At 40.6% G+C, this 12,741-nt stretch overlaps 1 protein-coding gene across 1 annotated transcript; it reads right to left on the reverse strand.

Annotated features, from left to right (window-relative positions):
• Positions 1–265: 265 nt before the first annotated feature.
• On the reverse strand, positions 266–2,304 carry LOC139782434 (uncharacterized). The gene is made up of 2 exons (XM_071721468.1): positions 699–2,304; positions 266–621 (listed from the first exon to the last, which is right to left on the reverse strand). The coding sequence occupies exon 1, from the start codon at positions 2,289–2,291 to the stop codon at positions 846–848; it is 1,446 nt and encodes a 481-aa protein (XP_071577569.1). The 5' UTR covers positions 2,292–2,304; the 3' UTR covers positions 266–621; positions 699–845.
• Positions 2,305–12,741: the final 10,437 nt, after the last annotated feature.

A 12,741-nucleotide genomic window follows, 5' to 3' on the forward strand; every position in this document is an offset into this window, starting at 1 on the left:
ATCGCAGTCAAATTTCTCCAATAAGGGTAGAGTGGAAGCCATCCTGGATCACCCTGTGATTTATTTAATCAATTTTGATTTTAGAGGCTTGTAATTAATTTTGTATATATATATTTTGTACAGTATGTCTATATGTTTTATACAAAGTTTATAATAAATTCATTACGTGACTCTAGTTACTGTAGTATTCTATATAGGTACATCAGGTATTCAATCTTGCATGGCCCTGAATATTAATAATAAATAAATAAATTCAAACGGCCAATTTCGAGCAATTATCAGGTGTTAAAGAAAAATATTTAATACATTCAATATAGTATACAATTTCGTTAACGTTTCGCGCCTTACTTGGCCTTCCTCAGAACAATAAAAATTACAAAAACGCATATATATCTCGCATTATTCTAAGAGTACAACGAATCAACTCATTACGACGCCACAATTTGCATTAATCCGGTCTCACCAAAGCAATCGGACAGTTAGTCATATTGAAGTCAAAAATGTCAATTATTCGTCAATCCACGCACTGAGTCGGTCGCTTCTCCCGCTGTATGTCCCTTATTCGTCCATGAAAACTCATATGGATGTAAATTCCTTGTCTCACAACCATCTTAGTGACAACTATGTTAAAAAATAGAATTCACATAAGACCGAAAAGAATTTTTGATTTAAAACGAGCTTAGCCACAAATGACTCACATAAGTAGTCGATGAAACAAAGAGCCGGGGTGAATTCATTACAACGTCTCGCACAACGTGTGTTCATCGTGAGAGATAGCGGACGACTGAGACGATACCCGCATTACAAGGACACGAAAACATAAATCTTTGTTATTAACCCAACGTTCAAGATAATCGATTCAAGATGTCAAAATAAGCATCGTTTAGCAGTTCCGTGTCTTTATTTAAATTTATACCATTAATCTGCTCTTTAATATGTATCATTTCTGCGGTTAATCTCTTTTTGTAATTATGCTCAACTTCCAGAATGCGCGTATTATCCCAGTCAAACGAATGATTAAATTTAGTAGAATGTTCCGAAACAACAGAATGCTTTGAATCATCTAATCTTATATTGTTTTTATGTTCCTTTAATCTAGTTTGCAGCTGCCTTTTTGTTTGACCGACATAAGAGGCATCACAATTTTTACAACATATTTTATAAACTACGTCATTATTAGAAAAATGGGCGTTCTTATCCTTATGGACCTTAATGATGCTACTAAGATTGTTAAGAATGCGATATCCCACAGAATTTTCAGATTTATCGATTGCTGAAGCGATGATTTCGGAAGTATGCCCCAAATACGGAATAACAATAAAACTTTTTTTCTCTGCATTTTCGGAATCATCACTCGTATTGTTATGCTTAATCGACTGAAGTTTCCTCAGTCTCTTGTTAATATGTAAAAAAATCAAATCAATGGGATATCCATTACCAAGCAATACTTTGATGACAAAATTTAAATTTTTATTATAAAAGCTAGGATGTGATAGCATAATTCCTCTGTCCACTAAACTATAAATTGTTCCTATTTTATGTTGAATCGGATGATTAGAAAAGAAGGACAGTAGCCTACCAGAAAACGTTTCTTTATGGAACCAATCTGTTATAATTGTGTTTCCCTTTACAATCAACATCAAATCCAAAAAGCTAAGACGGCCATTATTCTCGTATTCGATTGTAAAATTAAGTCTATCATGATAACCATTAAAGTGATCCAGAACATCTTGAACGCTATCCCTCGGAATCTTCATAATAATATCATCCACATAACGTTTATAAAACGACAAATGGATGTCCAATGCACTCAGAACACTCTCCTCCAAATCCTCCATGACAATGTCGGCCAATGTCGGGGATAAAGGGGAGCCCATTGGAGATCCAAAAGTCTGCTTATATGTGACACCATTAAACGTGAAAAAAGTGGAAGCCAAAACAAATTGGACTGCAGTAATAAATTCAGCGCGAGATAAACTTGTTTTTTCTTTTATAAACTTCCATCTCTTTTTTAAACCTTCCACGACCAACTCAGAAGGTACGTTCGTAAATAACGAAACCGCGTCCAGTGAGATTAAAATCTCCGATTTCTGCACATTTATTTTCGATAGGTCAGTACATAATTCAAAACTGTTATCGACGTGGCTCTTTGGTTTTGGTAAACTATCAGCTAAAATTTTTTGCAAAAAGGCTGCTAAATTATATAGTGCCGTGTTGACAGATGAGACTATTATTCTAAAAGGAACGTTCTTTTTGTGAATCTTTGGGAGACCATAAGCTTTTGGACGCATTAATAATAAATCTCACGACGCATTAATAATAAATTTATATTACATGGCCATTAGTTACAGTAGTACTCTATATAGGTATATCAGGTATTTAATCTTGCATGACCCTGAATATTAATTTGTATTATATTTTATACTCGCAAAGTCTTTAATGTCCAATACGCCAAGTTTTACTTGCGTGGCCCTTACGTACTTCACGACTTAACGCAATGACGTTATGTGCTTGATGCACCAAGTTCTACTTGCGTGGCCCCTACGTACTTCACAACTTAACATGATGACGTTTATTTATGTAGATTATTGTTGTCCTGGCTTTACACTTGCTTTGATTCTAGATCAGCTTGAGCGTGCGTGATCTAGTCTCGTAACCTCAAATGTTACCTTACCTCTCAAATAGTGAGATTTCTTGTATTACTGCCAGCTATTCGCACCTAAACTTCCGGCTAGTTAAATTCAATTAATCCTCGTCGCCAATGTAGTAGCCCTATAAAACCATATTAAATAAATAAGGTATTTATTACTCAGCGTGCTTATGCGTTAATCTCTTTATTGCGTCCTCTCCCGCTCACATACCTCAGTACATACGCGCCATCTCTCTACTCTGCTCTCGCACCACGCTACAACGAGTCCACGCGTTTTCTGCGAAATTAAGCCCACGCATGTACTTTGAAGGCACACTATGTGTCTAGTTTAACAATAGTGGAGCCCCCCGCAGGGGTGCGAAACCTACTGCCTCCACGCATACACTTTTCACGCGAGACGAGTTGTCACATGGGTTCGTGGCGTGCTTTATGAGCTCGTTTATATATATACATAATGAAACATTATATATTCTCTATTAATTTCCTGAATACACATATTTTATGTCATCTAGTAATACATAAAATGGGTCTCCTCCAATTCTTTTTATTGTATATTGCCACAAATATTCACACAGATGATCGACTAACTTATCATGTTTAATACCACCTCTACTTAAACGAGCTCGTAAAGCACGCCACAAACCCATGTGACTGCAGGGGGGCGGAACCTACTGTCTCCACGCATACACTTTCCACGCGAAACGAGGTGCCACATGGGTTTACAACTTTTCACGCGTGGAAAATCCACGCCGAAGGCACCCCGCACCTCCCCTTCGGTGTGTGTGTGTGTGTGTGTGTGTGTGTGTGTGTGTGTGTGTGTGTGTGTGTGTGTGTGTGTGTGTGTGTGTGTGTGTGCGCGCGCGCGCGCGTGCTATCGTTGAATAATTTTTACAAAGCAAAAACTTTATGCTTTGTAACTTTTAAACGGATCGTGACCGTCACTTTTTTTAATGTCAAGGTTATTCAGGGTCATGACCTTGACAACATATGTCAAGGTCAAGGTCATTGGCGAGTGGGGTCTTTTTGTAAATAATTACCGCGAAGGTCATTCGAGATCAAGTGGTACAGTTGCTAAAACTAGCTTCATTTGAGCTTTTTGTTTTTATTTTTATTAGCCCATGCTCTCTGTGTTGCCATGATTGCGCTATGACTTATTTAATAAAAATAAAAACAAAATTAAAATCAAAATCTAAAGAAACGCCAAAATAAAAGCCAAAATCAACCCAAATTGAAACTTAAAATATGAGATAAAGCCAAAGGTCAATGCCAAAATAACAAGAAAATAATCAAAGAGTAAGCAATTGAAAGAAAAATACTCGTGGATGTCACGACGTACAATAATACGCCGTCTATTACTCAAATCGTATATTATTATTCTATATGGTCCGTCTGTCTCTCTACGCGACAATCACGTCCGTGTACTGTCGAGCGTCCGAATGTTTACGTTACCCTCTTGCCGCGCATATCGACCCTACCCCCGCAGGCTTACGCTCCGTTTATCTTCCTAAGTCTATGTGTTGAAGAAGAAAACTTTCCGCGACAGACAAGATGAACTATTGCTATGCCGTTCTCTTACAAAAGTCACTAAGTTACCAAGAATCACACGATTTTCAATAGATTTAATGCTATATTCATCTGTGGCACTTGTAATAGCGCCCACACTGCACCGTGGGTGATGCGCTCGGTCCTAAAACGGACCATATCTCGAAAACTAAAAGTCTCCCCATCTTGAGCCTGGAATCATTTTAAAGGGGAAGAATCCTACTTTTTTGAGATTTTTTAGAAGAAAATCGAAAGTGCCCAAATTTGATAAAAATCGATTTTTTAACTTTACCTTCAAAAATCTTAAGTAAATTTTGACTTAAGAAAAAAATTGATTTTATAGCATTAAAGGGCATAAAAAGACCTTTCAAAATCACACCTTGTTTTTTAAAATCGGAGTAGTTTACTGGCATTTATCGGCGTTTGAAGTTCGACGCGACGGCCCAAATGATAAAAATCCAAGCCCCTGCAAGTAGACAACCCGTTGGACAGGGGTAAAAAAATTTGGGCAATGATTTTAGTTCTGATAGGACTACAATTTGTGCAAATTTCAGCATGATCGGAAAACTTTGAAAATTTGGGGTAGATCACTTCATAAATAATATGTGAAATAGGGGTAGAAAAGACCGAAGAAAATAATGGAATTAGAAATAGCCCGAAATATCTCAAAATTTGACGACATTTTAGAACATTCTAAACACATTGACAGCGACAACTTCAAAAAAATTTTTTTCATGAAAACAAAGCTTCCTCTATAAGCAAAATAGAAATGTACACCATAGGTACTTGCTGAGTATACCATACTAAAGTTCTATCTTAGTTTTACATGCGACATAAAGCGATTAAAAATCTGTTAAGTAGATTAACTGCAAAATAGAAGTTTATATACTGACCTTACGCTGTATGCGATACACGCCAAATTTTTAATTTCAATTTGTTATTTAACGACACGTTGTGCCACGCTGCCGCTTTGTATGTTATGTTATGGAATCGGCAGCTAGTATTTGATCTATTGTCCGCTAAATTGTAACACTTAATATTCGAGATATCACGGTGGTTCTATTTATAAGAGTATTTTACCTTACCCGAACTTCCTCTATATTTAATGTTAAAGTATTATACAATTAAAATAGTAATACGGTACTAGTAAAATATAAAATATTGAAAATTTGCAATACTTAATACTCACGGTTCAGCTTCCGGATTCTCTGGATCCTTTTTTATATCAAATACTTTCCCGAGTCCTTGCTGTGTAAGCAATATAATTAAAGATTTTAATACGTGAATTAAATGAAAGCATTATGTATTATTTTGGTAATTATACAGAAAGAGGGCAACCTCACCGATTTCAATGACCTTGAAATATGTTGTCAAGGACGTAATCCTAAGTAACTTTTCCTTATAACTTAATCGGCGGTCATTGCTTATTTAAAAGTTATGAACAAAAAAAGTTAAAGAAATTTACAAGTTTAGTGCTAAGGGAAGTAATTTACTGATATGTGTGTATAGACAGTACACATGTAGGCGGTGGTGGGTGGCGTGGACCTCAGTTCGCGTGGAAAGTTGAAAACCTGAATCGTACAATGATAGACTTTGTTTTGCCCTATAAACGGGCCGGGGTGGGGTGGGGTGAACTTCGCTTTAATGTAATCAAAGGTCTAACCCAACCCAATTGTTGTATGGGTGAAAAACTTATGTCTATACACACATATCAGTAAATTACTTCGCTTAGCACTACACTTGTAAATTTCTCAAACTTTTTTTGTTCATAACTTTTAAATAAGCAATGACCGCCGATTAAGTTATAAGGAAAAGTTACTCAGAATCACGTCCTTGACAACATATGTTAAGGTCATTGAAATCGGTGAGGTTGCCCTCTTTCTGTATAATTACTATCACAGCTAAGTTTTCAAAAAGTTTTACAACATTGTCTTTTATGAAATATGTGTACGCAGAACAATTTAAAATAGCTATATAATATTTTATATATACATACAATGTGTATAATTTTATAATTTTATTAGTGGGATTGTGTATGAGTCATTTTTAGTATAAAAATGTGCATATAATATCAATTTTTATAATCTATCTATATTGTTACGCCCGTGAAGTACGCCCGTGCCGCGCGTCATGCGAGTCGCCCGCTACGTTCTGAAATCTGTAAAGAAGACGCGAATCGTCGACGCGAATCCTTAGCGACGGTTGTTATTTATCATTGATGTTCAGATTTCGCTCTGGGAATCCGTCACGTTCGGACGTGTTTACCCGAGCTCCTTGTATAAACGAGCTAGATAATAAATAAGTTCCTTTTCTCTGTTTAACGAGCCTTACTTCCTTGTATGAGTGTCGGAGTACGCGTCGCGCGTGAGAGTGAGTGTGAAAGTGCGGCGGACGCGCGACGAGCGTAACATTTTGGGGGCTCGTCCGGGATAAGACGAGCGACGCTCAGGAATATCCTCATGGCTACGAGGAAGAGGCTCCGGCTGGAGACGCCTCACCGGGATGCCACCGAAGCGCCAGCGATCACGACGCTCACTGAGACGCTCCAGGCCGTCATTCAGGAAGTCCGACTCCTACGTGTGGAACAGGCCTGAAGGGAGGAGAAGTACGTGGCGACGATCCGCCGACAAGAGGAGGAGCTCCGTCGACTCCGAGTGACGAACTCCAACGACAATCCCCAGCTAAGTCTTTCCATTATTAGAGCGTCTGGGGACATGGGGGCGCGAAGCGCGAACGACGAAGGGACGCGGGTTGCGCGCGGGGGGGGGGGGGGCGAACGCGAGCAGTGCGTGTGAAAGCGTCGTGCGCCCGGCTGAAAGGAGCGCGGTCGCGGGCAGCGCTAGTGAAAGTGGCGCACGCTCGACCGAAAGAAGCGCGGACGCGGTCGGCGCGAGTGAAAGAGACACACGTCCGATCGAGAGAAGCACGACCGCGAGCGCCGTGAGTGACTTCGTCGAATGTTCAAACGGGAGGGGCACGAACGTGACCGATGTCGGGATCCGAATCGCGCACGCGGGTGACGCCGCCACAGGAGCGGGTGTTGGGCTCGGCTATAAGCTAAAGCCCGATACTTACGATGGGACGAGCGAATTTCTGGGACGACGCGACGAAAACCGCCGCACTGGCTTCGAGTCTGAGAGGGAAGGCGCGCACGATTCTTGAGACGGTACAAGACATTGAGTGTCTCAATTTTGCGGAGTTGAAGTCGAAGCTCGAGTTGCGTTTCGGCGAGGGGCGTTTAACGCAGAATTATTATTCCGCGCTCACGAACCGCAGGCAAAGATTCGGAGAAGACTTGGCCGCTCTCGGCTCTGATATTGAACGACTGTCGCGCCTCGCATATCCTGAGTGCCCCCATGAAATTCGCGAAAAAATCGCATGTGCACAGTTTGTGACGGCCGTCACGGACCACTTTATCCGACGGACGTTACAAATGGAGGGGATAACCTCTTTGAGTCAGGCGGTTGAGAGGGCAAAGGCGTTAAAAATCATTCAGGGGGAGGGTTTCGCCCGCGAAAAATTTAATAAAAATATTGCAAAAGAAGGACGGAAGGGGGGCGCGAATAATGAGAAAGGGGAAGTAGAGGGGGATAAGGAACAGAAAGAGGAGGGGAAAAAATATCAAAAAGGAAATTATCAGAAAGGAAATGGGCGTGGCAGCAAATTTAGCGCCAGCCGGGGGGAATGTTGGACATGCGGGAAGACTGGACATTTCCGGTCTGAGTGCCCCGAACAAAGGGGAAACGTGAACTAGTCAAACTCAGCGGGGTAGGTTTGGCGAGGGTTATCAATACCCCGTTTATTGATGATAAAAATGTTGTTTCAAATGTAAAGAATAAAGATGTTCTGGATGAAAATAGAGTTAAGCCATATTTTAATCATTTCTGTTATAAGGGGAAAGTTGACGGGAAAGAATGTTTTTTCAAGGTTGACACGGGCTTTGACGTTTCCATATTAAGTAGTAAATTCGTAGAAGCAGGAAAGGAAAAGTCTCGCATAAGGAGTTTAAATTTGAGATATCCTACCGGAAAAAAGTTGCAATTAAGTTCGAAGTAGAAGCTAGAGTTGAAATAGGCAGTCATGCGGTTGTGTTTCCTTTACTTGTTGCCGATATAAATGACGACTGTCTTTTAGGAGTAAATTTTCTGAAATTAGTAAATTTAGAAGAAGTTTTCGATTCTGTTTTCGGGACTGTGAATTCGGGAGTACGAGTAGCTCGAATCGAGAATGATCCAGATAGAGTCCCGGTTTCCTTGAAAGAACTCTTCAGAAATAATTCCCGGGATCTTGACCTTTCTCAAAGAGAACTTTTTGCTCAATTCCTTGAGAAATTTTGCGATGTGTTTTCCGAGAATATTGTTGCGGGAAATTGTGACGTCGTTGAACATGTCATAAATATGCAAGACTCTCTCCCCAAAAAGCAGGTACCCCGGCGGATTCCTTTTTGGTTGAGAGGGGAGGTAGATATGATTATCGAGGAAATGAAGGCATGTGGAGTAATCGAGGAATCAAATAGTCCCTGGGTTTCCCCTGTGGTATTAACACACAAAAAGGATGGAACGATAAGATTTTGTGTGGACTATCGAATTGTAAACGCACTGGCGGAAAAAGATTCGTATCCCCTCCCCAGAATTGACGTTATATTTGATCATCTAGCAGGTAACGTTTGGTTTTGTACTTTAGATTTGAAAAGTGGTTATTGGCAAATTAAAATTCGCCCTGAAGATAGAGAGAAAACGGCTTTCTCTTTCGGCAGAGGATTTTGGTAATTCACGGTGATGCCTTTTGGCTTATGTAACGCCCCGGCGACTTTTAAACGTCTCATGGAGAAAGTTTTGCAAGGATTATTATTTGAAATTTGCTTAGTTTACTTAGATGATGTGATAATTTTTGGAAAGACTTTTGAGGAGATGCTAAGGAATTTGGAAATAGTGTTTTTACGCTTACAAAAAATAAATTTAAAGATCAATCCCAAGAAATGTGTTTTGTTTAAAAAAAAAGTAAAGTATTTGGGGCATATAATTTCGGCAAGGGGAGTTGCTACTGATTTTGAGAAAGTCGCTGCCGTTCAGAAATGGCCGGTTCCTCACACGAAAACTTCATTACGGAGTTTTCTCGGATTTTGCTCGTATTATCGCAAATTTATTAAAAGATTTTCTTCGATTGCTAAACCCCTTTATGAATTAACGGGGAATCAGATAAAGTTTATCTGGAACGAGGTTCATCAGAACTCTTTTGATGAGTTAAAACGGGTACTGTCCTCTCCTCGAGTGCTTTCTTTTCCGAAGGGGGAGGGCGAGTTTATCCTTGATACTGATGCCTCCAATATTGGAATTGGCGCAGTGCTATCTCAGAAGCAAAATGGGGAGGAAAGGGTCATCGCGTATTTTAGTCGCGTGCTGAATAAAGCTGAACGGAACTATTGTATAACTCGACGAGAACTCTCAGCAATTGTAGATTCTGTTAAGTTTTTTCGCCATTATCTTTTCGGATGTGAATTTTTTATCCGTACGGATCATATGTCTTTGCGTTGGCTTATGTCTTTCAGGGATTTGGATAGACAGCTGGCTCGGTGGCTGGAAAGGCTCCAGCAATGTCGTTTTGTAATAACCTACAGAAAAGAACTTTCTCACGGGAACGCCGACGGATTGTCAAGGCGTACATGCGAGTCGTCCGGCTGTGAGTATTGTGCCAGAGTAGAAAGGAAGAACTCCATGGCGAAGGGGAGTGATGTCGCTCGGATTGTATTAGCAGCGGAAGATCTCTCAGAATGGCGTTTTGAGCAAAGGGCGGATCCAAGCATTTTAATTATACTCCGTGGGAAGGAGGCTGGTGTTCGCCCACCACGCGCTGAGTTGGCTGCAGAAGATATCTCTGCTCAGATTTACTGGTCATATTGGGATGCCCTGATCCTGAAAGAGGGTACACTTTATAAAAGATGGGAAGCTCCAAACCTTAAGTCTAGTTTTCTCCAACTCATCGTCCCACGGAAATTTGTTAAAGGAATTCTAGAGGAATTGCATGACTCTCCGTCTGGAGGGCATTTTGGTGTGAATAAAACTCTGGAGAAGGTTCGAAAGCGGTATTTCTGGGCGACCTGTAAGCAAGAGTGGATTTCTATTATTATTTATTATTTTTATTTCTTTCTGTTCTTCATTTCTTTAACTTAATATCTTTTATGTATAAAATATATTTCCATTTCATTTTTAAGTACGAAAAGGGACATATAAGCGGCGAGATATAATATACACGTATAGGCATGATTCTCGCGGTGCGGCGGCGCGGTCGCGGCGGCTGGCGACGGCGCCCGAAGCCGGCCGAGCGCGCTCCAAAGCCGGCCGAACGCCGAGCGCACACGTACACAGCTGCTCGCCTGTGTGCGTATGCTGTAAGCGGATGAATCTACCATCTCTGTATCCGTACCCTTTTACCCTCTTTTCTTGCCTTCCATGCAATTTGATTTACCCTCCATTTTATCCTCCTTTCTTCCCATGTCAAATCTTCCTCTATCCAAGTACTTTAATCTCTCAATTTCCACCCATTTCTCATTATTCTTGACTTCTCTTCCTCACTTCCTACTCTTACCACTGCCATACCTCCCTTCTCTCTCCTTCCCGCATCTATTTTTCTAATTTTCTCTATCTTAACCTCCACTCCTATCTTTTTCATCACCTCCTCTATTCCCCCCTTTATTCCTCCCGCATCCTCTTTTACTCCTTTTATCAAAATGTTTCTCTTCCTTTCTCCCCTCTCCTTCACTTCACACCTCCTTTCCAGCCTTTCCACCCTCTCCTTCCAATCAGACTCCCCCCTCCCCTCCTCCCTTCTCCCTCCTCCGCCTCCTTTTGCACCTTTTCCTCCAGCGTGACCTCCCTCCTTTAACTCCATCTTCATCCCCTCCAATTTTTGTTCCAAATCTTCTATTCTATTCTTAAACTCCTCTCTCTCCCTGCTCCATTTCTCCTCTCTCGCCCTTAACTCGTTCCTTATCTTCTTTACTTCTTCCACCATTGCCTCCCTCTGCCCCTTCGCCACCTCTCTTAATTCCTCTCTCACCCCCCTTAACCCCTCCCTCAGCTCCTCTCCTAATTCTCTCAGCAACCCTTTCGTATCCATATCTTCCCCCCCCTGGTGGCGTCCTCTCAACCTTCCTGCTTTTCTTAAAAAAGTCCTCGCTTCCTTTTCCTTTCCCAACCGCTCCTTCTTCCTTCTCCATTGTATCCCTTTTCCTCTTGAAAAGCTCGTCTATATTCCCCGTACTACCACGTCTCTCTTTCCCTAATTTATCCGCGAACTGTACCATCTCCTAGCCTCCTACTCTATGGCCGTACTGCTTGCCCGCGCTATTCCCGAACTCCCCAGAATTCCCTAGCTCTTTACCCTAGCGCTCTATACTCTTCCCCTTCTACGTTTGCCTCTCTAACCTCAACCTTCTTGTTTCTCCTCTGCCTCCGAGGGCTCTCTCTCTGAACCCTCCGCGCTTCCTCCACTCTCACACCTTCCCTCTCACTCTCTGTTCTCTCCCCTCGCTCGTCACATTCTCTCTCTCTCGCTCTACCTCTCACACTCGCACTCCGCTTTTCACACACAAAATACGTCATCTCACACCTAACCAACCGGAAACGGAAGTCAACTAGAATATTGTATATCTCGTAGGTTCCGCGACCATAATTGTAGCCGTAGTAAGCATTATAATTGTAATCATTTATATAATAAAAAATTATAATATTAGAAATTAGCCACCTCCAATTTACTATATCAAATGGCACATAAATATTAAACTTCCGAATTCAAATTCGATTTAAAATCGTAAATTGACTGGCCTAATGAGGCTACATGCTGCGGATGATATTGCTGGTCCCCTGTTTGTATAAAAATGTTGAAAATATTAAACGTTTGATTATGAAAATCTTGCATTTGACATCACGCTTATAACAGATAAGCGTGCAAAAATTTTGTCTGTATTTGACATATCACACTTGTGAAAGATAAGCTTGTAAAAAATCTGCAAAATAAATGTAAACGTGCAAAGGAACTTGTCTGCAATAATAATACAAAGAATACATTATACACAGAAGAAAATGTAAATAATTGATTTCTTTATTATTACAATAATTTAAATATTGAAACTATTTTGTACCATATGCTTTCTAACACTTATATGCAATTAACAACAATATATTAATAACAAATAAAATAAATTAAGGGAGTATTCTGATTTGAAAGGTCGTAAAAATTGGAAGAGGAATTTTTTGTAGGAAAACGTAGAAAGCGAATAACGTTAAACTTTTCATGTTCTTTTAACCTTATTTTGAGAATATATTGTTGCACCCGTGATGGAACACCCGTTGCGCGCGGAACTTCGCTCACGAGAAGCCTGAACTTTGCTCGAATAGCTTCAAGCCAAAGCACGTCCCTTGACAACGGGACTCTTTGATTGATTTATTGATTTAATGAAACAGCTGATGATTTGTTCTTGAGCTGCTGGACCGAACGGACGTGTGTCCACGCTCTCTTGTATCGCGACGTTATAATAAACATTGAGATAA

The sequence above is a fragment of the Temnothorax nylanderi genome, unplaced genomic scaffold (genome assembly GCF_030848795.1).
Source record: "Temnothorax nylanderi isolate EJ_2023f unplaced genomic scaffold, tnyl_v1.0 TNYL_tig0412_pilon, whole genome shotgun sequence".
In the NCBI taxonomy this organism is placed as follows: Eukaryota; Metazoa; Arthropoda; class Insecta; order Hymenoptera; family Formicidae; genus Temnothorax; species Temnothorax nylanderi.

Coding starts and splice junctions, on each gene's coding strand:
- LOC139782434 (XM_071721468.1), bottom strand. CDS start 2,291: ATGCGTCCAAAAGCTTATGGTCTCCCAAAGATTCACAAAAAGAACGTT.